We start from the raw sequence: 25,658 nt of genomic DNA on the forward strand, positions 1-25,658 counted from the left end.
ATAGATGTTATAGACTGTGTTTTATGGCTTTTTTGAGGGGGGGTCTTCATGGAGTTTGCAGAGACCAGACAATGCATTTCTCACTTGATGCCTGGTAGCTAGATTTTTGTTGGATACTTGTGAGAAATTTCCATTCTAGTGCCAGCATTGAATTTGGCACAGGATTTGCATCATTTATAGAAAATGCTATGCTTGGCTGTACTTCTGTTCATGTAATCCCAATTACATGCTTTATTACGAAATTTTTGTCAGTTATTAGATCCTTACTCAATTCCAATCTTCCTGGAAATGTAAAAATGTGCTTTACTTCTGGCCTAAGAAGACCTCTTGTTCTTATGGGGCATGATGAAACTTGATTTTACTGTATTGGTTCATTTCTGTGCTACTGTGCCACATTGTTAGCTGAGATCTCTAACTTCCTAGCACAAGTGAGTGTAGTCCTTAGACTGCCTTGCTTTCTTAATACTGTTGGTTTTACCTCTCTGGGACTTTCAGTCTCTTCTGGACTGAGAACATATAAAGCCTTATTCAGATTCTTCCATGATGTTCTAGTGGATACAAAATAAGTTCATTACCTTTTGCTGGGTTTTGGCTTAAAAAAACCCCGAACAAATGAAAGTCTATTTCACACAGCCATGCTTTGTATGGAGATTGGTGGATAGGACACAGCCTGAGCTGGATCAGACCTACTCACTTGTTTAGATCTGAAGAGAGTTCTCCAGAACCACCACACCCGTTGATAGCTCTGTGTTGTGCTGTAGTGCTGTGACCCCAGATTGGAGGGGGGCTCACAATGACATTGGCAGAGGCTGTCAAAGCACAGTGAACACATCCAGCTGTGCCAAACTAGCTTTTGGTGGAAATGAAATAGTTCTCTAACTTGCTCTAGCTATTGTGATCTATTATCTATAATATTCTAGAACTTTGTCACTCTGCTGCATGAAAAACACAAAAGCCTTTCTCCTCTATGAGCTGGTTGTCTTGGTAAGGCTCTAAACTAAGGTGATGGAAGGTGAAAGCAAACTTGATGAGGACACAAAGAGGTTACATGGGTACCAAGGCAGGCTCTTGCAGCCAGTATTTTTAGGGTAGGAGTGGGATTGCTTCTTTTTCTAGCAGTGAGCTGTGTGATCAGCTCAGTCCTTGTCCTGTAATCATCACACCCTGACCACACTGGTTTTCAGATTCAGCTGCACTTGTCTTTGATTTAGTGGGCCTGTGGTTTATGTTATTTTAAATTTAATACATAACTCCAGACCAGGATTGCCTTTTCCTGCAGCTGGGTTATGTGTTTGGATTCCTCCAGGTATTTGGGCTTTTATCTGTCTTTTGTGAATCCAGACAGCTTCCAGCCAGCATGTGGCCTGCTCAGCTGTGTGTCACAGTTACTTTTTTTTCCTTTGTAATCACTGATCACAGAATGTTAGGGGTTGGAAGGGACCTCCGGAGATCACTGGGTCCAACCCCTCTTGACAAAGCAGAGTCATCTAGGGCAGGACACATAGGAACATGTCCAAGTTGGCTTTGAAAGTCTCCAGAGAAGGAGACTCCACAACCTCTCTGGGCAGCCTGTTCCAGTGCTCCGTCACCCTCACATTAAAGAGGTTTCTCCTCACGCTGAAGTGGAACTCCCTGTGTTCTAACTTATATCCGTTATTCCTTGTCCTAGTACTGGGTGCCACTGAAAAGAGCCTGGCCCCTTCCTCTTGACACCCACCCCTCAGATATTTATAGACATTGATAAGATCCCATTTCAGCCTTCTCTTCTCTAGACTAAACAGGCCCAGTTACGATACAGTTAAACGACATTGGAAGTCTGTAACAAGGCTCTGATTTTTGCTAAAAAGGAAGATAACCTTTAGTCTGTAATTTAGAGCTCCTAGTGTCCTTCTGGAGGGAGCAGTATGTGATAGAGATTAATTTCCAATCCAATGGTAACCCTGTGATTTCCCAAAGTTCTGGCAAGTGTGAGATGGCCCATGGTGAGGACAGAATTTCTCTGCCTGCAGTAGTTTACACATTTCACCAGCCACCAGATGCTTCTGGTTTGATGTTGCAGCCTGAAAGGGTAATTTACACCTTATTGAAAATCAAGACCTCACCTGAGTTTCCAGTTTGAAACTAGAAATGGATTTTAGTTTGGAAAAACACCATTTTTTTCCCATTTTTTAGGAAAATGCCTGTTGCAAAGATAGTTGACATATGTAGTTTTATAAGATCACTCTATACCTCTATTAGTAATCAAAGTAAGAAACATGAAAAGTAACACTTTAAACCTAGGGATGGTGAAATGTGTGTGACAAACAGGAGGCAAGTGATACAAAACATTGCACTGGAGGTATGTCAGCTGTGGCCCTTAGTGTTTAGGACATGTGTGTTTTCTGGTGCTTTGGTTGCAAAACTCAAAGTGTTGAGTTAGTAGAAACCCCAAGATGTTGTAGTTATGAGGTGATGTATCTCTTACTGCTTTTTCCTTTTCTTGCATTTCCTGTTGGGAAGAACAGAATTTTAGCTTCAGTGGAATAAGACTTGATGACGTTTTGGTCAGTGGCTGTAGATGGTTTTTTGTTTGTTTTAAATAATTTAAAAAAAAATCTCTGCTGCTGTTTACTCAGTATGGATGTTGGTTTTGAAAGGAAGAAGGGTTAGTAAAATCTGAAAGTTTGGTTTTGTTTTGTTTTCCTGGTATCTTGCTAAGCATGATCCTATAGAGGAGGTAAGGTTGGACAGAAAATAATTTATTGCAGGAGGAAGTTATAAGGAAAGGAACACATGGGGGAAACAGCTGTCAGTATATGGAAGGTGGAGAAGAGATGCACAGGTGCATTTCTAATATCAAATACAACAAGGATGGTGGGTGGTATGCATGGGAGTGCTGGCAGAGAATGGATACTGTGTGCCAATGTCAAGTGCATACATGGTCTGCAACTTCCGTTGCCTAAGTTATGTCAAACATAATTCTTCCCTTGGCTCAGGAGTTAAATCTTAATGGGACTGAAATCAATGACATAGTTTACACTGTCCTATCTGGTGCAATCATTTTGTCTTGGGTACATGTTTAGGCTTTCCTCTCTGCCAGTAAGTAACAGCCTGAAGAGTTGGTAATCTTATTAGGTAAAACTACTGCAGCAGAAATTCTGATGGTGTTTCATAAGGAAAGCAAACTTCTGTGCTTCTACTAAGCTATTTCGAAAAGGTTATGAGATTTTTATTATTTATTTTCCTGTTTCATTTAATACTTCCTGATCGTTGTGCTCTGGAGGGATTATCTTTTACTTCTCTGTATTGATTTTTTTTTCTTTTCTTTATTACATGCTAGTGAGACCCAGTGGTTCTCAGTGTGAGGAGGCCCCTGAGCTTAACCCAACATAAGAAGGACATTATGCCTTTTAGTTTTTCTTATGTATCTCATATGAATTCTAATAGTTATAACTTTGGTATGAAGTGTTTGATTTACAAGATCACAACGTATTCAAACATGCTGAGTGCAAAGCTTACTTTGTACAGGGGTTACAGATGTTCTGAGTGGTAACTGTTTCCGTAGCTGTTCCCTGGTTATGGCATAAATGGTGGCTTTCCTTATTGAACCACACCTGAACTTGAAGCATTTTGGCATCACTTTCTCTTGAAGACGAGCTGCTTGATTGAGAAGTTATGCATTGGAATAGATGAGGAATAAAGAAAAATTCCAAAGCTCTACCATGCCAGGACCCAGGAGGAGTGTTTGTCATACAAATTACTGGCAAAGTGATTTCTACTGCAAGCAGGAAAACTTTGTATATCACTGCATGTGTGATTTCAGTAATGCTTTGTTTTTATGACTCCAGATATCTTGGTTAATTCTAGTGATTTCTAAATTAATGATTACCCACACAGTATCTTGCATTAGTATTTCCTGGAGATTCAGAAATGTTAATTTGGGTATACCTAGAAGTAACAGTAATCTGTGATAATAGCTGGTGGCAACTGGAAATTATTATATAGTTACTTTTAGCTACAAATAATTTTCCCTTCCATGAGGACTTACTGATTTGTGGGTTTGGTGCCTTTTGCAGAGGAGACACTTGCAGTTTTTATGATATTGTGTCCCTTGCTTTTGTTTTTCAGAATATGACAAACTGGGCTTTCTCCTGAACCTGGACTCAAAATTGTAAGTAAAAACAGTAGGACTCTTCTTTGTTTCTGTTGTTAGAGATTTTTGTGGTATGCAACTTCTGTCTCACCTAGATAGTTGACTCATTGGACTCACTTCTACTTGGACCAGCCAAGTCCTGTAGCAACTTGGCAATTACAACTTCTTTCTTTACACTAGGCTTTGCTGCCTGTTTTGGATTGTGGTTCACTGTCACTAATTCCTTCATGACTGATCAAGAGGCTAAAAATGTCCACGTGTTGACATGACTGTCTGTCTGCTCTAGATATCCACTGTTAATCTTCCAGATGAAGAAAAATGCATTAAACACTTGAAAGCAGGAGTATTGTCAGTCTGAAATTAACTGGGATGCTTAGAAGTTTATATTTCCTTTCCCGTTGTTTCTTTAAAAATGGATACTATTTTTGTTTGTCAACTGGGGTTGATAAAACTGCAATGCAAGGCAGTGACCATTTGCCATGCCAGAAGCAAAGCACTGAAGGATGATACTCATAAATCAATTAAACTGAGACTGAACTTCTTAACACTAGGGGTCACTACCGACTTTGTTACTGAGGGCAACAGCCTTGCAGAAATTCTGGCGTTGGGCACAAGAAGACTACTCGAAGCCATTTGTCTCTATTACTTAAAATGGCACTGAAGCAGTCTAGCGGCTTTGAATGACTTGAGAATGCATCTCCTGTACAACACATTGTGTTAATACAAAAACTGTTCTTAATAGCTAGAAAGTTTCATTATACTTACAGGGTGTATCTGTAAAGTGTTGGGTTTAGAATAGAATCATAGAATCAGTCAGGGTTGGAAGGGACCATAAGGATCATCCAGTTCCAACCCCCCTGCCATGGCCAGGGACACCTCACACTACATCAGGCTGGCCAGAGCCTCATCCAGCCTGGCCTTAAACACCTCCAGGGATGGGGCCCCAACCACCTCCCTGGACAATCCATTCCAGGCTCTCACCACTCTTGTGGTGAAGAACTTCTTCCTCACTTCCAGCCTGAATCTCCCCACTTCCAGCTTTATTCCATTCCCCCTAGTCCTGTCACTACCTGATATCCTAAAAAGTCCCTCCCCAGCTTTCCTGTAGGCCCCTTCAGATATTGAAAGGCCACAATAAGGTCGCCTCAGAGCCTTCTCTTCTCCAGACTGAACAGCCCCAACTCTTTCAGTCTGTATATTTGTAAATGTTGTGAATGGAGTGTATTTGTACATATTAATTGCATTTCATTATAGATTGTAGTTTTGCTTGTAAAATACAGCTTCATTTGCTTCTGAACTGAGCTAGTCTGGAGTTGTTAATGAGGAAGGGGAATTTCAGCCCACCATACTACAACACTCATCTATCCATACATATGCATATATAGATATATATATAGTTTAGTCTTACTGAGCAGCTTGGGAGCTTCCATAATGAAATAAAAGCCTCATTAAGTATATTGGAAAGGCTGTTGGCAGGAAATGAGAAGATCTCTGGGTAGGAGCTTCTTTTACAGAAGCAGCCTGGTACATAACTATGTTAACTTATCTTGCCAAAAGTTGCTATGGAAGAACATGTTTAAGAAAGGAGTGTTTATTTATTTGTTTGTTTGTTTATTTCTTCTCTAAAGGCTCTGTCTCATTCAGTGTGCAGGAAGCCTTTGCTGTGTGAATAGCTGGTCAAGATTTCTTTCTGGACTTGTTTAATGTCGTGCTCTGTGTGATTTTTGGTGTGTGCTGTCTGGAACCCATGCTGGTTGCACAGTTACCAATTTTGTTTATCAAATTGTCTGTGTTGAGACATCCTTCTAATTTAGAGGGAATAGTGTATGCACCCTTACAACACTGTAGGATGAGATGATACATTATCTTCAAGTCATACATCTAGAAGTCAAAGCAGAGAGAGTAGTCCAGAATTGTGAAGTAACCTTTGAATTCATGTCTTAGTCCTTGTAAAAAATATAGTTTCTAAGCAGTCTGATTTTTGGTGTTTTTTTGTTTGTTTTGTTTTGTTTTTTTCTTTTCCCCCAGACTATGTTACATGTTTTGTAATGTCTGACTTACTGAACACACCCATTGACTGTCCAAACACTTTTGTCTTATTAGCTTTGGACACTAGCCTGTGCTATGTCCAAACCCCTGCTTCAGTCTTGCTCTTCCTGTTCCTCCTTCTGTGTTCGCTGTCCTTTACTCCACTACTTTCAGCAAGTCCCATTGAGTGTTCCTTCCCCTCAAACCTCTGTTACATCCTGCTTTTTCTTGCCCTTGCTGACTTACCTACTTCAATTACAGCTCTCTGAGACATGGCCTGCTCCTTCTTATACATCAGTAGTATGAGGCCAAGTGAAGTTTCTACCTACTGGAGTGCTTCTAAAACACTATAATATTTTTTAAACCTTCCCATGATGAAAACTCTCCAGTATTTTTGATTGAAGAAAAAAATTGTTGATGACTTTAAAAAAGTACTTATTTAGTGTCCTAAATGAAATAACTTTTTCCCCTCCCCCACTATAATTGTCCTTTGTTTGTTTTAGGTTGGGTGGGTTTTTTTCTTTTGTTTTTGTTGTTTGTTTGTTTCTTCTGTGGAAGTAAAGCTGGCCCTGCTTTGAGAATGGACATGATGACCTGCAGAGTTCACTTCCAACCTGAAATATTTTATGATCATAGAATGGTTTCAGTTGAAGAGACCTTAAAAGTCATCTTGTTCCAACCCTCCTGCTACAGGCAGGGACACCTCCTATTAGACCAGGTTGGTCAAGGCCCCATCGAACTTGGGTTTGAACATTCCTTTTTTTTTTTTTTTTTTAATAGCAAGGATGCCAGAAGAAAACCTGAAAATACCATAAAAGAATAAATAAAATTTGAAAGAAAAGTGGTGGACAGCCTAGAGGAAATTGCTGCTGTTGCATAGTTCACATGTGTGGTCAGGGTACCAAATGCATTTTCTAAGTACATGCTGAATTCAGTAGAACTTAGTGGTTAAAAAGGCTTTCAGTCAAGATCACACCATTGTATAAGCACTTTCTGGTTAAAAAAATTTTAGAGTTGAAAGGGATAATATGTTCTGCACTGATGACTTTATTGGCAGAAAAAATTTAATTATGTCTGTTGTGATACAATCACTCTGGTGGAATTTTTCTGTAGATCATAACTTTATAGGATTCACTTAATTGACAGCATGTGAGAGTCTTATGTGACTTAAAGCACATGGGGCCACAAATAGTTATCTCTCCTTTTTTTTTTCTTAACCTTTTACTTGTTCAAAATCTGTTTCTGGCTGTTAGTTGACTTCGTTTGAACTAATGACCTGGAAGACCAAATTTTCTACAAAGGTAGCTCTGCATTAAAGCTTGAATGCTCTGACTTGCATTTCAAATTATACAGAGGAAAGTGTTTGGCATGAATAAATAGTAATATGTCCATCTTTAATTTGTTCATGTATTAATATTTCAATGTCCTCTGCCCTGTGGATGTTAAGGGCATGTTATTTAGGTATAAAACATTTTGTTGTGGTTACAGCAATATAGTGACTGTTCACTCATTCTCTTTGAGTTCATGGAAATGGTAAGGAAACCAGATTTGTTCACTGTGGAAAGAAAAATCTGTCAGAAGTACTGGAGAAGTGTTTTTTGTGGGAACTGAATGTGTGATGAATGCCTTGCTCTAACATAGGGAGGCTGATATGGCCAGGAAACTCACCTGGAAGAGGATGGCTGATTTTAAAGATAGCATACAGATGCTTCATGGAAATGTCAGGTTCTGACCTTGAGTCTCGTTGCACTGAGCTTGTCACAAAGGACAATACCAAAAAGAAAGATACTGCCTGTATATGGGCTAACTCTTCCTTGGAAAGTCTACTAGCTTTTAAAAAGCAGAATGACTTCCAGGTGGGAATTTTCAATGAAATACAGGATAAGTGGAAAGCTGAGGACAGCTGTAGGCAACATAGTTAGGAATTAGTTGTTTTCTTAGTCAAAACAAGACCTGAAGCCTTGGTACAAGACCTTGTACCAACCGTAACATCATTGCCAAAATTAGAACATCAAAACACAATATGCACACAGCACAGAAACAGGCCACTTGCATCAGTTGCTCCTGGGTAAAGAGGTTTCCCAAGCGGCAGAGCCACATACCATTTTTAAAACCTTTAGGAATGAAATCCAGTTCATACTAGTTGCCTAGAGAAAAATACTTATACAAAAAATATGATACAATCGACAGGTCTTCATTTTTTAAAGGCTTTTTTTAAGGCCAGTAGTTCCTGAACAACTTAAGGCCGTTGATCTGATCCCATTAGTGACTCAGCCAGTAGATTACCAGGTGCCACCAAATGCCAAGATCTGCAGTTGCTTTGTAACATCTGTTCTTGGCAAAGGGCTGCATGCTTTTATTATCGTTAAATGTTTATATTGTAGTAGTTCTTTGAGGCTGGCCAGGTCCTGGAAACAAAAGTCTCATTCACTACAAATTCTGAATCATTCTCTGAGCAGAAGCCATGTTTGCATTGACGTGCACAAGGTTTCTGTAGGGGGACCAGTGTATGATCAGATAGTTCATTATAGGCTGTATCTTAATGCATATTTAGTGGGCCCAGCTGAAGGGTGCACAGGCATTCTATATTCTGCCACTTAGTCTTTGAATGCTTGATTTAGTAACCGTTAAAAATTACTCTGAGTGTGTCTTGGCATGTTACAACTGTAGATTCACCTGTCTTGCACGTGTGAAAAGCTCCTGTTTTGGTAATAATTTGTAATAGAATGTGATTTGAGGCTTTCCCCTTGCCTTGTTGCCCTCATGCTTCTGTACCAGCTTTGGTTACTCTGCTGGCATGCCATTTGCCTGGTGAGGTGGAAACTATTGACTGCTACTTCTGTCCTTGTTTCAAACTCATCCTTGGAAAGCTATTTTCAAAGGTACTCAGCAATCAGGTTGGTGATTTGATGCTTTTAAACATCATCTCTTTGGATGATGGTGGATCTATGCAGCTGCAGCCATGGTCAGCTAGTAAATGATGAAGGAAGCATCCCAAGATTTGACTTTAGGGAAGAACCACTCCCCCATAGTTTTGCAAATATTAGATGTGTTTGAGCTTACTGGTATATTCCTCACTTAAAAATAGAGTAGTTATTATGATGCTTTAAAATTGCTACCCTTCTCAGTTAGAAAACTGACTACGAGAGGCCAGCATGGTAAGATAATAGTAAGTAAGATAATAATACTAACACAGTTAGTTTACTGCATTTATACAATTTATATGGTTTATATTTTATATTATGTACTCTGGGCATTTTGAAGCAGTACTTAGTTAAAAGGGGGAATATTTATTTCCGGTGGGGTCTGTGCTTCATTAGACATTTCGTGATACTGTGTGTCTACATGTTTGTCCAGTGTTATAGGGTAGATTTGGGAGGTGCAACTTTTTTTTTTTTTTAATATTAATGATAATTTTGCTTTACAAAAGAGAAGGTGAAGAAACTGAGTCTTTTGGGGTGGAGAAAAAAAGAAGCCAGAAATAATAACCTTCGCTCTGCAAACACAAATGTAACTTGATCTGGACTTTAAAAAGGCTGTAAAAATGGAGGGAGTTTGGGCTAGGGAAACACACAGATGGAGTTACTTCTGTTTGTTGAAATTTCTTTACTTCAGAACTTCAGTAATGAAGAACTGAAACAGAGCCCTTTCCTCTGATTTTGTTTCTAGGGTGGGAGGTGGCTTTGAAATTGTGTCTATGTGTGGTACTTTGCTGTTAAGCACTGTAAAAATAAGCAATAAATGTGTTGGAATGCTGGACTTTCCTTGTGCCTGCTGCTGTGGGATTTCTTTCTGCCCTATTTTCCTTCCCATTTGTCTTTTTGTATTCCAGTAATCTTGAGTGGGAAGAAAGAAGTGAGAAGTCTTAGTGATCTCTTGCCCTGCCTAGGCAGAGGTTAAGAGTGTGTCTCACAGACTAAATGGAGAGATTCTGACCATGACAAAGCAAAAGCATCCTGGTGATGCTTCTGAAAGACTATTTCAGGGATTAGCATACTCTATGACACTGGTATTTTCATGGCAGTTGGTTATTTATTTCTCTTTCATTTCAGATTTTTCCTTGATTTAATTTATGTCCTTCTTCTTAATCTCTTCCAATATGTAGCAATTGTTTGTGCACTTCAAGTATTTGAGAAGATGAACCTTAGTTATTCACAGTGGTTCATCCATGAAACCTCCTAGTTTGAATGACTGCCATCTCCTTTTTTTTTTTTTTTTTTTTTAGGACATTTAATTTTTTTTTCCAGTTTTGATCCTTTGGAATTCCCGTAAACATTTCTTACATGAATCTCCGTTATCTAACTTTGAGATTCCCTTGTTAGACAGAGCCTCAGTTGATGAATAAGATAAAGACTGTATAAATCAGAATTACTGGCTACTTAGAACTGATTCATTACTTGATTTAAGTGTAAACAAAGTGAAAAACTTACTTTTGGTGCTTTTAAAAGGGCCAGTTTCCTGAAGCTGGAAGTAATTATGAACCAAGTCATGTGGGAAAAGAATATAAAGCAAAAATTATGAATGGTTGAGCATTGTTTAGAGCAGTTTTATGTTTGCCCCAACAAGTTCAGCTTTATAAAAAAGAAATGTTCATGGAAAAACAGTTTCACTGAGAGTATAAAGGAAACCAGTGATAATGTATTTATAGAAAAGAAAGGAGTTTGCAGTAGTTACAATGAGTTTTGTTCTGTTTGGATGATAGGGGAATGGGAAAGTGTCTTCTTTAATATCAACAACAATAATTCAAGCAGCATATACCAAAGTTTATGTGCTTTACAACTGGTACGTCTGGACAACAATCTTGAAAGAATTTCTATAGAAGTAGCTGAGGACTTTTTGGACTGCTAGACATTATTAATAAATCTTCAGATGCTACAAGTTCTTCATACTCTTGGCAGAAGGTTGATGTACAAATTTTTTAAAAGCAAAAAGGCGTGACTCATAAGCTTTTCAACCTGTTTTTGATTCTAAGCACAATAACACAATAGCCAATATGAGTTCACACAGAAAAAAAACCCTAATACATACAGTTCCAATTAGTGTGCATATTAAATAGGAAATTTTTTTTGTTAAATGGACTTGTTCTTCAAGCGAATGTCCACGAAGGTGCCTGATACAAGTAAGATTTCTTTCTTTGTATGTTCCTCATAGGACTAAATTTGCACATTTGTGTCCTTTTAACCAACCAGACTAGTTATATAAAAACTGAGAAGACTGTAAAGAAGAGGCTTGGTTCTTTTTTTTTCCTCCGTATCTGTAAGGTGGAACACTTTGTAGTTCTTCACCACAGCAGCATTAACCTCATTAAATGTATGTTTGTCTGTTTTCCTGGGGTGGGTATGGTAACAAATAGTTAACTTTACAAGTGTCTATTAGCTGTTGTTTGAGCAAGAATTTTTACAGTTGTTGCATTAACAGAAGGCTAAATTTGCTTTAGTTGTAAAATCCAATTCAGGGATTATCTGTAAGCTCATAAATGACATGGGGCCCTCCTGTTGCTTTACCCTCTTGGGAGAAGAGCATATAAAAAGCCACACTTCATGTTCTTTCTTCAGAAAACTGTTCTAAAACTCAGAGGTAAATCACTTTTGTTTGGGCCAGCTTCTGCACTGGTAACCTTGTTAAGTTTGTATTTATTGACTATCCTCCTATAAAAACTTTCTTGCTCTACGTGTAACTTATGAAAATGGAATAGATTAGACTATCTAAACGTTGATCACTCCCAAAACTTCAGTTAAAGAGGTTAAAAATACTGCATCAAGACCATTAAATGAATTAGTCTCATTCTAATTGGTTGTACAGTTTACTGCATGGACAAGATGTTCTGTACAACAAATAAAACACAAAAGACTGCAGGCATCACACAGGAAATAGAGGTAGTCAGAGTGGAATGCAGGGAAAAGAAAACCACAACAAATAAACCACAAAAGACTGAACACAGAAGAGATTGGTTGTGCTCTCCTTCCTCCTCACAAGACAGTTCTTATCTTCCTGGTAGGAACCACACATTTAACACACAAATGACATTATTTATTTATGAATTATTTTTTACTGCATCCCTGATCCTCTTGGGTGCTATCTGGGAATTATTAACTCAAGCTAACACATTTCAGTCTGATATTAACAAATTCACATTGTTAACATTGTTCACATTATCAACGTATTACAGTATTCAGTTAGCTATTTTCATGTTAATGGGTGTCCCCTTCAGATTTTCTTGGAAACTGTTTAATCATATCTATAATTCCATTTTGAGTGAAATCCTACTCCACACAGAAGTGCTACTCCAGATGCTAGCTGCAGCCCCAGCCCAGCTTTCAGCAGTGAGAATCAGGACCACAAAGGGAGGGACAGAAAACTGGTAGAACATGTATATGCTGTTTGTGCCATGCAATCTGCCAGCTCTTTAAGGATAAACAAAAAGCCAACAAAAAAAAATTGGTTTTGATGTTTTGATTTACATGTTTAATGTGTTTGGATACCTCTGTTTGATTTCAGACCTCTTAATTCCTACTTAGAAATATATTTCCCCTGGTTCTTTAAAAGGATTAATCTTGAAGACCTGGAAAATGTAAGCAATATCCTATGCAGCTGCAAAACTTCTACTGCCTTCCTTCTGCTCCTTTTCATCCTCTCTTAGTGACCCTTTTTCACATCATTGGAGGCAGAAATCCCCAAAGGTGGTTGTGTCAGTTGCCTGTTAGAGACAGTATAGTCTCTGATCTGTAAAGAATTCAAAGCTGTATTTTATCATCGTGGAACTCAGGCTCAAGCAATTTTGTGAAGTGTTGCTATTTTGATGAATTAACAAGGAGGAGAGCATAAGATTAGTCCTGTTGAAAAGTGAAACCTGTTTCAGTGCTCAGCTTGGAACTCTCCTTTAGCTAGTATGCCAAACATCTCAGAAAGCCACTCCATTCTCATTTGGAGAGCCACAATAACTTCCTTCTGATGCAGGAGTGATGTTCAGTGAAGTTAGGGGTGACAGAAGATGAAGGAAGGTCTGATTAAGTGGGCTGTTCGCAGTTCTTTGAGACAAACTTCATTCCGTTCTCTGACTCATAGTGGTTACATATGGCAGTTTGGATGTTGGTTAGATGGCCTTTTCAGACAAGCAGCTGCTCTTTGAAGTGGTGGGGGGGGAAAGTAAGTTATTTTAGCATAAGAGCATTCACTAGAACAGTGTATGAAGTCAACAGGAGAGCTTTTTTGAACCGGGTGGCTCTGCAGCTGTTCTTACTGTTAAGACTATTCTTCATTATTACTGGATTTTTGTTAGTTTTTTGAGGTCTCTTCCAACCTGGTTGATTCTGTAGGTTAGGGTTATGTTCCCCATTTAGAGCAAAGTTTCTGGAGGAAACATTTTCCACCCAACATGTGCTCTTCCTCCACTTAAGACTGCAGTGTGATACTTAATGGATTAATTGATGTAAGTTGGAATTCATGACTTCTGTCTCTAATACAAGTTGGTGAAGACAGCTTTTTTTGGACTTAATACTTTGGAAATAAGAGTGAGGAAAAATTAAAAGCCTCATGACTATATACAGTATTTTGTAAAACCACTGTTAAACCACATTTCCCAGCTGTGAGGTCACCTCTACATAGCATCTAAAGCAATTTATTCACTGACCAGTGGATTTTTCCTCTCAATTGCAGTCTAGCGCAGGGAAAAAAAAAATTCAAAGCCCTTGCCAGAGTCTTCTTTTCCTTTGGTTAAGGGGAGTTAAGTTGTTAGTCCTTCCCAAGCTGTCCAGATCCTCCAAAGAAAAGTTTGAAGGGCAATGTTTATCACCCTTATCCCTGCAAAGTGACCAAAGAAACTGAAAACTGAGGGTGTTGTGAACTGTGCTTGTTGAAGATTTGCTATCAGGTAGCTCTGAGAGATTTTTCCAAGTGGGTTTTATTCCCCTAAGGATTGGTCTCTCTCAGTTGCCTTTACAATATATCTGCTACTGCACAGAAAGGGTTGAGTTTCCTTTTATGGGAAAATAAAAATTGTCAGACCAAAGATTCACCTGCCTTAATGTCTTGTTTCAAAGTGCTCTTTAGAATTGTTTAGGGAAAGAGAAAAATACACCAACGTGAGGCAGTCCTTGCTCCAGTGTTGCTCTCCATCTTCCAAGGAGAGGCAGCTTTGGTATTCCAAAATTTGGGATGCTGTTAGACATATTAATAGCTTTTGATCCCACCTATACACCTGGCTTGTGCAACATGCTGATGTACAGAAATCTGATTAACTGCATATTATATGAAAGCACTGCTTCCTTCCACTCACAGTTCTACTGTGTTTATTTTTTTTCTTTTTGGTTGATGTTGCAATGATATGGGAAATAGTGAATAATAAATTGTTGTTGATTATTTTCCATAGCATTCTGCTGTGCTGGTATGCTCTTGCAATGAGCTAAACACTCTGAAATGATGTGTTCTGTGGCCTGGCTGTGTTCTGCAATGAGATTCGGTGGTTAAAACCTGATTATATCATTTGGCATTTAAAACTGCTAAGCACTGGATTTTGGCATTCAAATCTGCCAAACTGTAGTATTAATAGAGGTAAAATTAATTTTGGCCATGATGTTTCATGAATTCTTAGTTGATCTTGGTTTTTTTCCCCCCACAGATGTAGACTCTGGGGGGGGGGTATTTTTGCTTTCAGTTATGTCAATTCTTACTAGTCTGAACAGGGGATTCCTGGATTCTAATTGGGTTAAATTATTTGTTCTCATCTCTTCAGAACTTGTTTCTCTCTCCTGGACCTCCACTGCTGGATTCATTGCACTACAAGTAGAAAAACACTGTTCCTGATCCAAAGAAAGCATTGTCCGTTTGTAGATGTAACAGATGAGGGTTGGTGATGAAGACTTAGGGATTACAGCAACAAAATTATGACATTTCAATTTATCTTTTTGCATTCCTTCGTTTGGCTGAAAATGGATGTGGTAGGTGAGCGTTTTATTTCCCATCATACTTTTGATTGCTTCACTTTTTATGGCCATTGGACTAGCAGTAGGACTTGACAGGTATTTAAATAGAGAATTGCAGCATTTAAATTTTGCAGGTTTTGAGAATTATGTGTTCAAATACTAGGGAGAACTCTCATTTGTAACTTTGGGGAAATGGAATTTATTTAGACATACTTTAGACGTTTCTTTCAGAAAGCAGTTCAGGTAGGAATCTCAATTGACTGCTGAGGGAGTTTTTATTGACTGATGAGCCCTAAAACATCCAGTCTCCTAAAAGGCAGCTATCCTCCATTGCATTATCCTTGTTGCTTATCTGAAACCCAGAATGTTGATATGTATTACTGAGGATGGAAACACATAATTCTTGATCTGTGGAAACAAGAAAAAAATTTTTAAATCTATAATATACATTCAGAAATTATGTTGATTATCAACAAGTTACGTTATCATTATGTTACAACTTTCTTTGTCCAAAGATTAATGAATACTCAAGCAATCATCTTTGATAGTTTTTTTTTTTCCTTCTTTCTTTGGTAAACTGCTGCCTTCTGTGAAAACAAATTTTCTGTAATTTGTGTCTTCTTTGTTTAGTCTAACAATCGGTATTTCAGCCAGTTGTTCTCCTTTCCATGTTTCTTTAAAAGCACAAACTAACCTTCAGATGAAGTGTTTTCTTTACTCCTTATCTGCATCTATTTGAACACAACTCTGCTTTTTCTCTGTGCTCTTAGTCTTAGAGGTAAGATGTAACAGAAGCCGATTTTTTTTTTTTTCTTTTTAAGCAGGGGAAAGTTTATAAAAGCTAAAGGAGATCAGATGATGAGGGATGTTACTCAATTCTTGGAGGAGTATGCATCATGAGGTCACGTACAAAACATGCCATGGAATTTTCGTGGATTTTTTTAATCTTCATCCTTTGAATCTAGTTTTATAAACTCATCATTGAGTTTCTTTTTTTGAAACAAACAAAGAAAGACTTTCTAGCTTCAAAACATCTGATTCTTTTGTCCTCAAGGAGCCCAAGAATTTCATAGGATCTGATAAAAGGTTATTAATTGAGTGGCTCCAGGCAGGATTATTAAATTCTGTAAACTGCAAGAGATGGTACAATGATATAATCCTATCTGATAGAGAAACCACTTACAGCTGTATTTCTTAAGATGTTTATCTATTTAGCACTGCAGAGGCTAATCTGAAGTTCTTCTGCCTTGTGATCTAGTTCTTAGTCTGCCAAAGACCAGGAATGGAATTTAGTAAGGAAGAGGGTTTTCTGCCTTTCCTGTGGATGGAGACCTTTTCAGTGTGCTTGTGCAAAGATGCTATTTCACCAAGGGTGAATGGCACTGCCAGTGCTCATGGCTCTCAGCGCCCCTCTGCTCAGCATGTATTTCTTAAAAAAGCTTTGGGTTGGGTCTTCATTCAGGGCTGTGGAAGTGGGCCATGAGTTTCAGTAGAATCTCTTTAAAACTTTGTTTTCCTGAGCCACTTGAATGTAACCTAATCTTCTTCAGCTGGTGTTCTTCAGTAGTCCAAATAAGTAAATAAAAATGTGTTGATTGTCTTTGCTGCTAAGAAATCAATTTCCTAAGAAGCCACAATTCTTAGTGGAGAAGCAGAACAGGACTTTTTTTAGCATGCATTTAGCATTATTAGGAAGAGGGATTTGGGCCATCTCTCCTCCTATTCAGTCATCCAATGTCCTTGAGAAATTTGCTTACATACTGAAGTAACATTTGAAAATATTTACATCTGGTTAGCTGGATATAGTGTGATAGATGCCCTTCCTGTCTCTTTCAGTGTAAGCACTCTGCTTTTCTTCTCCGTTCTATCTCCTCACTCTTTTCTTTATTTTGTTTGGTTTTTCTTCAGCTGGAACTCGAAAAATAGCAAATATCACATGATAATGCCGTGTAATTCTTTGAACCCACGTTTGTAAACTCCTGACAGAGCTGTAATCACAGTTCCTTAAACTTCTCAGTGCTTCTGCTGAGCATGAAGCTCCAGCCATGTACCAAGAGGGGTTCATCAGTTCATCTCGTTTCCATGGTGTCTTGCACTCAAGAAGATTCCAGCTGTCAAAATGATGTGATAATCATGACTCTACTTACAAAATGAGATGTGCAAATAAGTTTCTTAGTCCCTTGTTGGGAACTGACTACTGTATATATGAAGCCTGCTACTGCTGTTAATGACTTCTCTTGCTCTGGATGAACAGCAGTAACTGAAGAAGACTAAAAGAGGTGCATCACCAGACGTGCTAAAGGTGTCTTCCCATGTTTTTAAGTGAACTGGTAGTGTTTGCTGTGAGAATAGCAGTCTGTAATGAAGGGGAGAGTTGATGGGGCACTCAAATCCTCCTCAAATGGGTTTTTTTGCTTTACAAGCTTACGATATACTACAAAAAAGTATATTGAGGACTGGAAGCTGTGTTAGGCCATAAGTGATGTATAAAACAAGATTCAAAGGTCAGCAACCCTTTGATATTAATTAAAATATAAATCAGGTTTTGTATACCCCAGCCACTGTGGTTGTGCCTTCATTAGTGTCTTATTTAGAGCAGTCCTGCACTTTTGAAGCAATCATTTCTTACTGTTTGCTGATTGAAATGTTACCCTGGGTGTATTTTGGGGAAACTAAACTGAAAGCTTTATTCCTGGGGTCTATGAAATGCAGCAATATTTAATAGGGGACATAAGTCTCCAAACTAAATCTTGACCATTCGGTCAACACTGAGCTCATGTGTTTATGTAATGAATACATCTGGTCTAGGGAACCTGAATGGAGTTTTATCTAAAATAAAATGCCCTGAATCTCATGTGGTGTGGATATGGGGTCTCAGCACTAACACATTTGATTTATTCATCTGCCCTTTTTTGATCTGCCTAATAGCTTGCTGATATTATTTCATAGTTATTTTATAATAACTGCTATGTTCTATGTGCCTCTAATTTCATATTCTCATCACATCTTCTATTCATTCTTCAGGTATCATGACATACACTTTATAGAGATGCTCTGTAGATATTTGACTTAGGTTATTTTGGACCAGAGAAAAAGAAACCTCAAGGTGAAGGGTCAACCTAGAGAGCACATTGCCAAAGAACTCCTTTTCCTTGTTTAAAAAATGTAAAAGTACATGTATTTTGTGTGCAAAAGTAACAGCAAGAGAAATCTGTCTTCAAATAAGATGACCTCAAGCAGGTGAAGTTTTTTAATTTTTAGAATCCACAATTTAAATTCCATGTGGAAGGTGAAGCAGCAAAATCTGTCTCTTAAAGTATATTTTGTAATATTCAATTATATGAGCTTAGTGGCAGACTTTCTTTTTTGTCCTCAGAAGTCCAAACACCAAGTTTGTGTTGCTAATTTATTTTTTTTAAATGGATTTAGATTCCAGTCCTATGAGGATGACATGCTGTCCCCAATCAAGACATGATGAAGGAATTAACCATGGTGACGTTTTCATATTTGGGATTAAAGAAGGCACACATCTGCCAAATGCAAGCAGAAGGAAAAATCTTGTTACTTTTTCTAAATCCTCTGAAAGCAGCTGGATTTTTAACTTATCCAAACTGTGAAATTTTGTGAAGATTGATATCTTCATAAGTGTACAGAAGCACAGAATTTCTTAAGAATTCAATATGTGTGCCAGTCTCAAAAGAAAAAAAGTCAGATTTTTTTTTCTCCAGTGGAATAAGATAATTGCTTCCCTTTAACTTCACCCTCATGCAGGCACTTGTTTAAGAACTGCATATGTTTACAGTTACTGACTATGAATTGCTTCTCTTACTTGGTCTGGATAAATTTATCTCACTGTTTTTTTTCTGCACAAAATCTGAGCAAAATGTAATAGTTCAGAGTGTTCTCTAAGAGCATCATGCTCTTGGGGCCAGGAAGGCCAATGTCATTCTGGGGTGTGTTAGAAGAGGTGTGGGTAGTAGGTCGAGAGAGGTTCTCCTCCCCCTCTACTCTGCCCTGTGAGGCCACATCTGGAATATTGTATCCAGTTCTGGGCCCCTCAGTTCAAGAAGGACAGGGACCTGCTTCAAAGAGTCCAGAGCCACAAAAATGATTAAGGGAGTGGAACATCTTCCTTACGAGGAGAGACTGAGGGAGCTGGGGCTCCTTAGCTTGGAGAAGTGGAGAATGAGGGGTGACCTCATGAATATTTATAAATATATAAAGGGTGAATGCCAAAGGATGGAGTCAGGCTCCTCTTGGTGACACCCAGTGACAGGACAAGGGGCGGTGAGTGGAAGCTGAGGCATAGGAAGTTCCATGTAAACATGAGGAGAAATTACTTCACTATGAGGATGACAGAACACTGGAACAGGCTGCCCAGGAGGCTTCTGGAGCCTCCCTCTCTGGAGATATTGAAGACTTGTCTGGATGTGTTCCTGTGTGACCTGTTCTAGGTGATCCTGCTCTGGCATGGGGGTTGAACTGGATGATCTTTCAAGGTCTCTTCTAGCCCCTAACATTCTGTGATATCCTTTCTGCTGTCTCCACTAGCTCTTTACCTCCACCCAGTTAATGCTTTCACTGTAACTAAAGCACATAAGAATCAGGAGCTGTAATATGTTTGGAACTGGAAGACGTAGAGGAGATTTGTGCTTTCGTGCTGAAACAGTCACTATAGCCTTTACTGGCTTACTGCAACAGCTTTCTATGTGATCAGCATAGCCAGGCTCAGGAATGGAGCTAGTGAGATGAAGCTATGTACTAGTCAAGAGCTAAGAAAGTCATATTGTTTGGTTTGGTGCATAGTTCTTGACTCATCTGTTGTAAGCAGTGTTCAGGATTGTAGAACGAGAACCAAACACAAGCTCTTAGGATGCTGTGCACCATGCTTTGCTGATTTGTCAGGCAGCCTGTATTTGTCAGGTAGGATGTATTTTCAGTAATACTGCCTCTTCCATTTGGAAATACGAAACACAATCAAAGAAGCTGAAATATATGCAGCAGTGTAGTAAGTATGTTGCCATCAAATATGGAGGTGCTTATCCATATGCTTTTATTTGGTGCACTTTTTCTTTGTTACAGTACTGTGTACCTACTGTACTGCTAATTAGCATGGGTTTACACAGCTGAATCTGAAAAAAGTGTAGTTCTCTATGGGACACTTTATGCAGGATGTTTTGCCATCTGATTTATGGAAAAGCATTCTCTGCAAGATCTGTGAATCTGTCAGGAAAAAAACCACACAAAGCAAACTTATATATCTCAAACTATGTTAGCTTGCATGTTTTTATGTGATACCAGATTAGTCAACAGCAAGGCTGTCTCCAGCCTTACTCTAAGTATTTTGCTTTGAGTTACACCTAATACAGGCATATGGTGTTGAGCATGCTGACTGTGGCTGTGCACTGTGTAATCTGAAGAAACCAAGTAAGTAAAATGTGTCCTTAGGTGGATTTAAAATCTAGGGTGCCCATTTTTGGTTTTATGTGGCCTGCTTGACTCAGTGTGGCTGGAAGAAAGGGGATGAGCAAATGGTGAATGGTAGGAGATGTCAGCAACAACTGGTTTGTGAGAATTGTTCTGCCTTTGGCACTCTGGATCATGAACTTCATCACATCCAAGAAATGTTAACAGCTCAGGCCCTCAGGCTATAGCAGCTCTGACTATCACTGTGGTTTTGTAATTGGCAGCTCCACCGTCGGTATATGGCTCTGATTGGCATTCTGTGCCACTCAAATGCACAGAGGTTTCAGCCTACTGTTCTTCTGCAGAAACACCATGATGGGCATCTGAGTGACATTTAAATTTGATAATGAAATAGCCGTTAAATCAGAAAAGAGAAGAATGCCTGTGTTTGTGGCACAAGACATTTTCTGACCACTGAGGTCTTTGGAGAAAGGCCTGCTGTTGAAATAGTTGGCAAAGTTTGCCAGCAATGACTCACTGCCATGGTGGCTGCAGATAAATTCCAGTTGCTTTGTAACTTGTTTTTAAAGATTTGGTATTAGACGTTTCTGTGTGTTGCTTAAACAATAAAAATCTACCAACACTTAGGCTTGCTTGATAAAGACTGGGATCACAGTATCACAGTATATCAGAGGTTGGAAGGGACCTCAAGAGATCATCAGGTCCAGCCTCCCTGCCAAAGGGATCACTTAGGTTAGTCTGCACAGGAACATATCCAGGTGGGTTTTGAAAGTCTCTAGAGAAGGAGGCTCCACAACCCCCCTGGGCAGCCTGTTCCAGTGCTCTGTCACCCTCACTGTAAAGAAGTTTCTCCTCATGTTGAGGTGAAATCTTCTATATTGTAGTTTGAACTCATTGTTCCTTGCCCTATCACTGAGTACCAACCGAAAAGAGCCTGGCCCCCTCCTCCTGACACCCACCCCTCACATATTTATAGACATTGATCAAATCCCCTCTCAGTCTTCTCTTCTCAAGACTAAACAGCCCCAGGGATCTCAGTCTCTCAACATTTCCTCAGAGATGAAGAGGAAATGTTGAGATTTCCTCCATCTCTGAGGAAATGTTGAGATTTCCAACATTTCTTCATCTCTGAAATGCTGCAACAAGCTGTGGTCTGTATACCCTGCTGTCCCTCTTGACTGCATCAGAAGGGGATATATTTTAGCACTATTAAAGCCTTGTGTTCCATCCACAATGGGCCTGTCCTTCCTGTGCCTATGTTTAAAGAGATCCTGACTGGAGTCAGAACACATATCATTCAGTACAAGTCTTCAGGATTCAAACTTGTGGATGCTCACAGCTTAGATGCTTTTTCATCTCTCTCATTTAGAGATATGTGTTATAATATCACCTACAGAAATCAAACTTGTGGATTTGGGTTGTGACAGACAATGTTATACCTGTATCTGTCTCTCCATGTCTATATTTAGAGGAATTTAAACTTTGGTGTAAATAACTGGCAGTGTAAGCAGCCGAATTGTTTTGCCATCCGATAGATGGAGGAGTTGTAACAGTAAAATATTGCATGTTTTGGCCAAAGCTATGCAGGAAACCTGTGGCAGGATTAGAATTTCATGGTGCTTTTCCTTTGAAAAGGTCTTAAGAAATCCAAGCTTACAGTGACTTTATTTTCTCCAACTTATTTCCTCTTCCAGCTATTGAAAGGTTTACATTTTTATTCAGCAGAAATGGATTTTGTTCTTTAAGGACTATAGATTCAGGTGATTTTGTACTGTATGTGGCTAATTGTAAAAACGACTCTATCTATTGATCACCCAGCTGGAACTGGTCAGTGACCACAGAACCAGTACAAGAGAGATGGTTGCTGCCAGTTTGGCATGGAGTTACTGTCACTCAGATACATAATTTTGTCAGCCAGGATTCTGTTTGCACCACTGCTCACAGTTCCTCCAGGACTTTGTCTTCAGCTCAAGGGTGCACTCACTTTAAATTCTTTGAATCTGTGCTTGTTGCATTTAGCAGTAATTGGATACTGGTAATGTGCATGTTGGTGATGCCTGCAAAAGAAAGCATGATGGTGATAATAATGGGGTATTCAAAATTATTTTTGTGGATCTGCAGTATAGGTGTCCACTGTTGTCTTCATTTGACTCCTACTGTTGATTGACCTGTAGGGAAAAAAACTTTCATTGTTTGCCTACTGCTAATGAAGTGGTAGAACAAATACAATATTATCAGTCAGCTCTTCGCAGTAGTTCATACTTGCAGCTTCTACTGAATGTTGAGCATGTAATCTCTTTTTTTTGTTATTGAAGGAATGTTAATAATTCTTATACTGTAACTGACACTAAGGTATCTTAATCTATGAAAGCACAAGTGAGTTAACCCTTACAATGTTTTCAGGAAAGGGATGAATGTAAAAATTTTATTTGTGGTGAGCAAGGACACAAATAATGTTTTTTCCAGGTCATTCAGTGATGTTTTTCCAGTCATTCATTGGTAAAAGTACGTACAGGATTTAAATATCTTTTCTGCTTGATCTTGTTTCTGTACAAAAAAAAAAAAATACTCCAAATAATCTAAATTTGGCCTTGAAATCACTGGGCAAGCTGGATTAAGACATATCTTAACAGAATGGCAGCAATGTTATCTGTTCCAAATATTGGAAGCACGTGTCCCTTGATGATAGCCTGTCAGAACTGCTCAGCAGTTTGTTTCAAATGCTCTCAAGGCATCTTCAAATTAATATTCTGTAATTTTAACTTTGATCATTCTTTAGAAAAATAGCCAAAATTATGTTTGTGCTTTCTTCTTCTTGAAAGGTTGAAGTCTAAAAATGCTATTTTGATATTTTTACTTCCACAAGCTTTACCTAGCCAAACTAGTGGGTTTAGTGATATCTCACTTTAACCCTGTCCTTTGTGTGTTGTTATCCTGTGATGCTATACTGCAAGAAATAAATACTCATCTGTGTTTGCTGTTGCTCCTCACAGCTGTTTTTCAGAAAAGCTGTAAGGAAAAATACAACTTAGATAATGGTAAAAGTTCATAGCCAGGGGAAATCTGATTTTTTTTTTTTTTTTTTTTAAGGCCTCCAGAACTGGCCTCAAAGTATGCAAATTTCTCTGAGGGAGTGTGCAAGCCTGGTTATGCATCAGCGCTCATGACTGTCATCTTCCCTAAGTAAGTAATTACTGGTTGTTGTTTTCCCTCTTCCTTTGATGACTTCTCATCCTTCAAGGTAAGTGATCTGCAAAGTGTCTTGAGAAGTGTCATTACTCTGTCATTTGGTTGGTTCAAGGGAGACCAATGTTGAAATTCTGGGCTATTGGAGTGGTCAGTGACAATGAGTTAATTGATTTCAGTCTGACTTGCTTGATCAAAGAGTAGAGAGTTCTGTCTCTTTAATAATAAAGCAAATTATTTTGTCAGTGCATGCCTCAGATGTGTGGTCAAGCTTACTGCTGGTACTGGATGATAAATCCTTAGGAAGCATAAGCCATGAAGTGACAGTTTAAGTTGTCTGGAATAATGAAGTGTGGTTTTTGCTTGGTTGGTTTTTTTTTTTCACTTGGAAGAACAGGGTAAAGCTTGCCTCAGGTTCCTGCAGGCTTTGCAATAGTGTATTCTAAAGAGTGTAAGACATGTTATTAGCAAGTTCTGCATCTTACTATGTTGAGCAGGTATTGTTAGCTTAAGTGTTACTAGTTTCTTCAGAGTTCAACATCTCTCAGAAATAATGTAATCATAACACAGCAACCAATACTTACGTTTAAATTTAGCTTATGGCTTTCTCTTACATACCAGGTGGCTTCTGCATTTCAAGGAGTCTGTAGAATTGCTGGAAGACAGTTCAGACAGTTCAGAAGATAGATTAGCAAGAACATTATGCTGTTGAGGCTCAAGTATCTCAGTTTGCTTCATCAAATGGAAAATTTGAGTGGTTATTTGACCTTTGTGCAAGCTTCTAATGCACGTGGAAAAGATGGCAAACTGATCATAGGCTTTTTAACACAAGTGGTACTTTTCTAGAGGATGTTTTCTTTCTTTTGTGGGGGTGTTCCGTGACTTGCACATAGAGCCCATGGAGAGATTAAGTTGTGTGACCATGGCCTTCAGGCCAAGCCTGAAGCTAGTGTTATCTTCCATCTGGTTTTGTTGGCAAACATAGTATCTGCAGACTTCAAATTATTAAAAGTGAAAAATCTGATGTTGCCTTGTACGCAGCAGATACTGCTTGCCAGACCTTAAAACCAAAACCAAACACCGAGTGTTAGGACTGTGCTGTTGAGACACCAGCATAAAACAAACAATTATCAGTATGATCTTCTGTGTCAATTTTGCAACTCTGGTTAGAACATAAATAAATGCTGGAAGGGAAGGAAGATACATTATCATCCTCTTCTTTTAAGAACTTTCTGAGTGCTTTCAAATCTGTGTTTGTGTACATATTAAATGTAAATACTATAGAAGAGGAATAGAAGGTAATTTAACTGTGGTAAGATGTCTGAAGCTGAAACCTTCCTTTCTTTATGCAACTGAAACTTAACTGCCCTTTCCAGGTTTTAGAGAGATGAATGATATACACTAAAGAAGGAAGACTGTTTAGTACAGTTAAGGCCAGAAAAGTAGTCCCTTATTCTGAGCCATTTCCATGCACAGGACATGATGTTTTCACATGTAATCACAGGTTTAGTTAGTGTGATTTAAAGATTTCAGCTGATGGAGAATCTGATCATGTGCTACATTATTCCCATGGATGAACTCCTTGTTGCAAAGATATTAGTTTTTTTTTTTTTTTTTTTAATTTAAAATTTATTTTAATATTAAAATTAACTTTTAAAATTTTAATTTAAAGTTTATTTTAGACTTTGGCTTCAAGAAGGACATTTTCTGCTAGAATCCAAAATGTTACTTTTTTTCTTAGTAACCACTTGCAGATTACTCTTCAGTCACCTTCTTGAACTAAAGCCATGCAAAGAAGCAGCAACTTGTCTCTACCCTAACCAGGTGGCTGTTGTCTTGTTCAGATATTGAAAAATCATATTCGTAATTCTAAAGACACCTTCACTGGGAATTCATGTTCATTTGCTTCTCTAACAGGAACCCTAAACCTTACTAAGCTTGACTTTTTTTTTTCCAAGGCATCC

At 38.5% G+C, this 25,658-nt stretch overlaps 1 protein-coding gene across 1 annotated transcript in view; it reads left to right on the forward strand.

Annotated features, from left to right (window-relative positions):
* Positions 1–25,658, forward strand: part of ST3GAL3 (ST3 beta-galactoside alpha-2,3-sialyltransferase 3) — a 184,116-nt gene that overhangs the window by 48,768 nt on the left and 109,690 nt on the right. Inside the window, exons 4-5 of the mRNA XM_054384658.1 lie at positions 4,108–4,150; positions 23,599–23,691. Of these exons, the coding sequence (XP_054240633.1) occupies positions 4,108–4,150; positions 23,599–23,691 (136 nt within the window). The remainder of the gene's footprint in view (positions 1–4,107; positions 4,151–23,598; positions 23,692–25,658) is intronic.

Source organism: Indicator indicator, chromosome 10, assembly GCF_027791375.1.
Source record: "Indicator indicator isolate 239-I01 chromosome 10, UM_Iind_1.1, whole genome shotgun sequence".
Lineage (NCBI taxonomy): Eukaryota > Metazoa > Chordata > Aves > Piciformes > Indicatoridae > Indicator > Indicator indicator.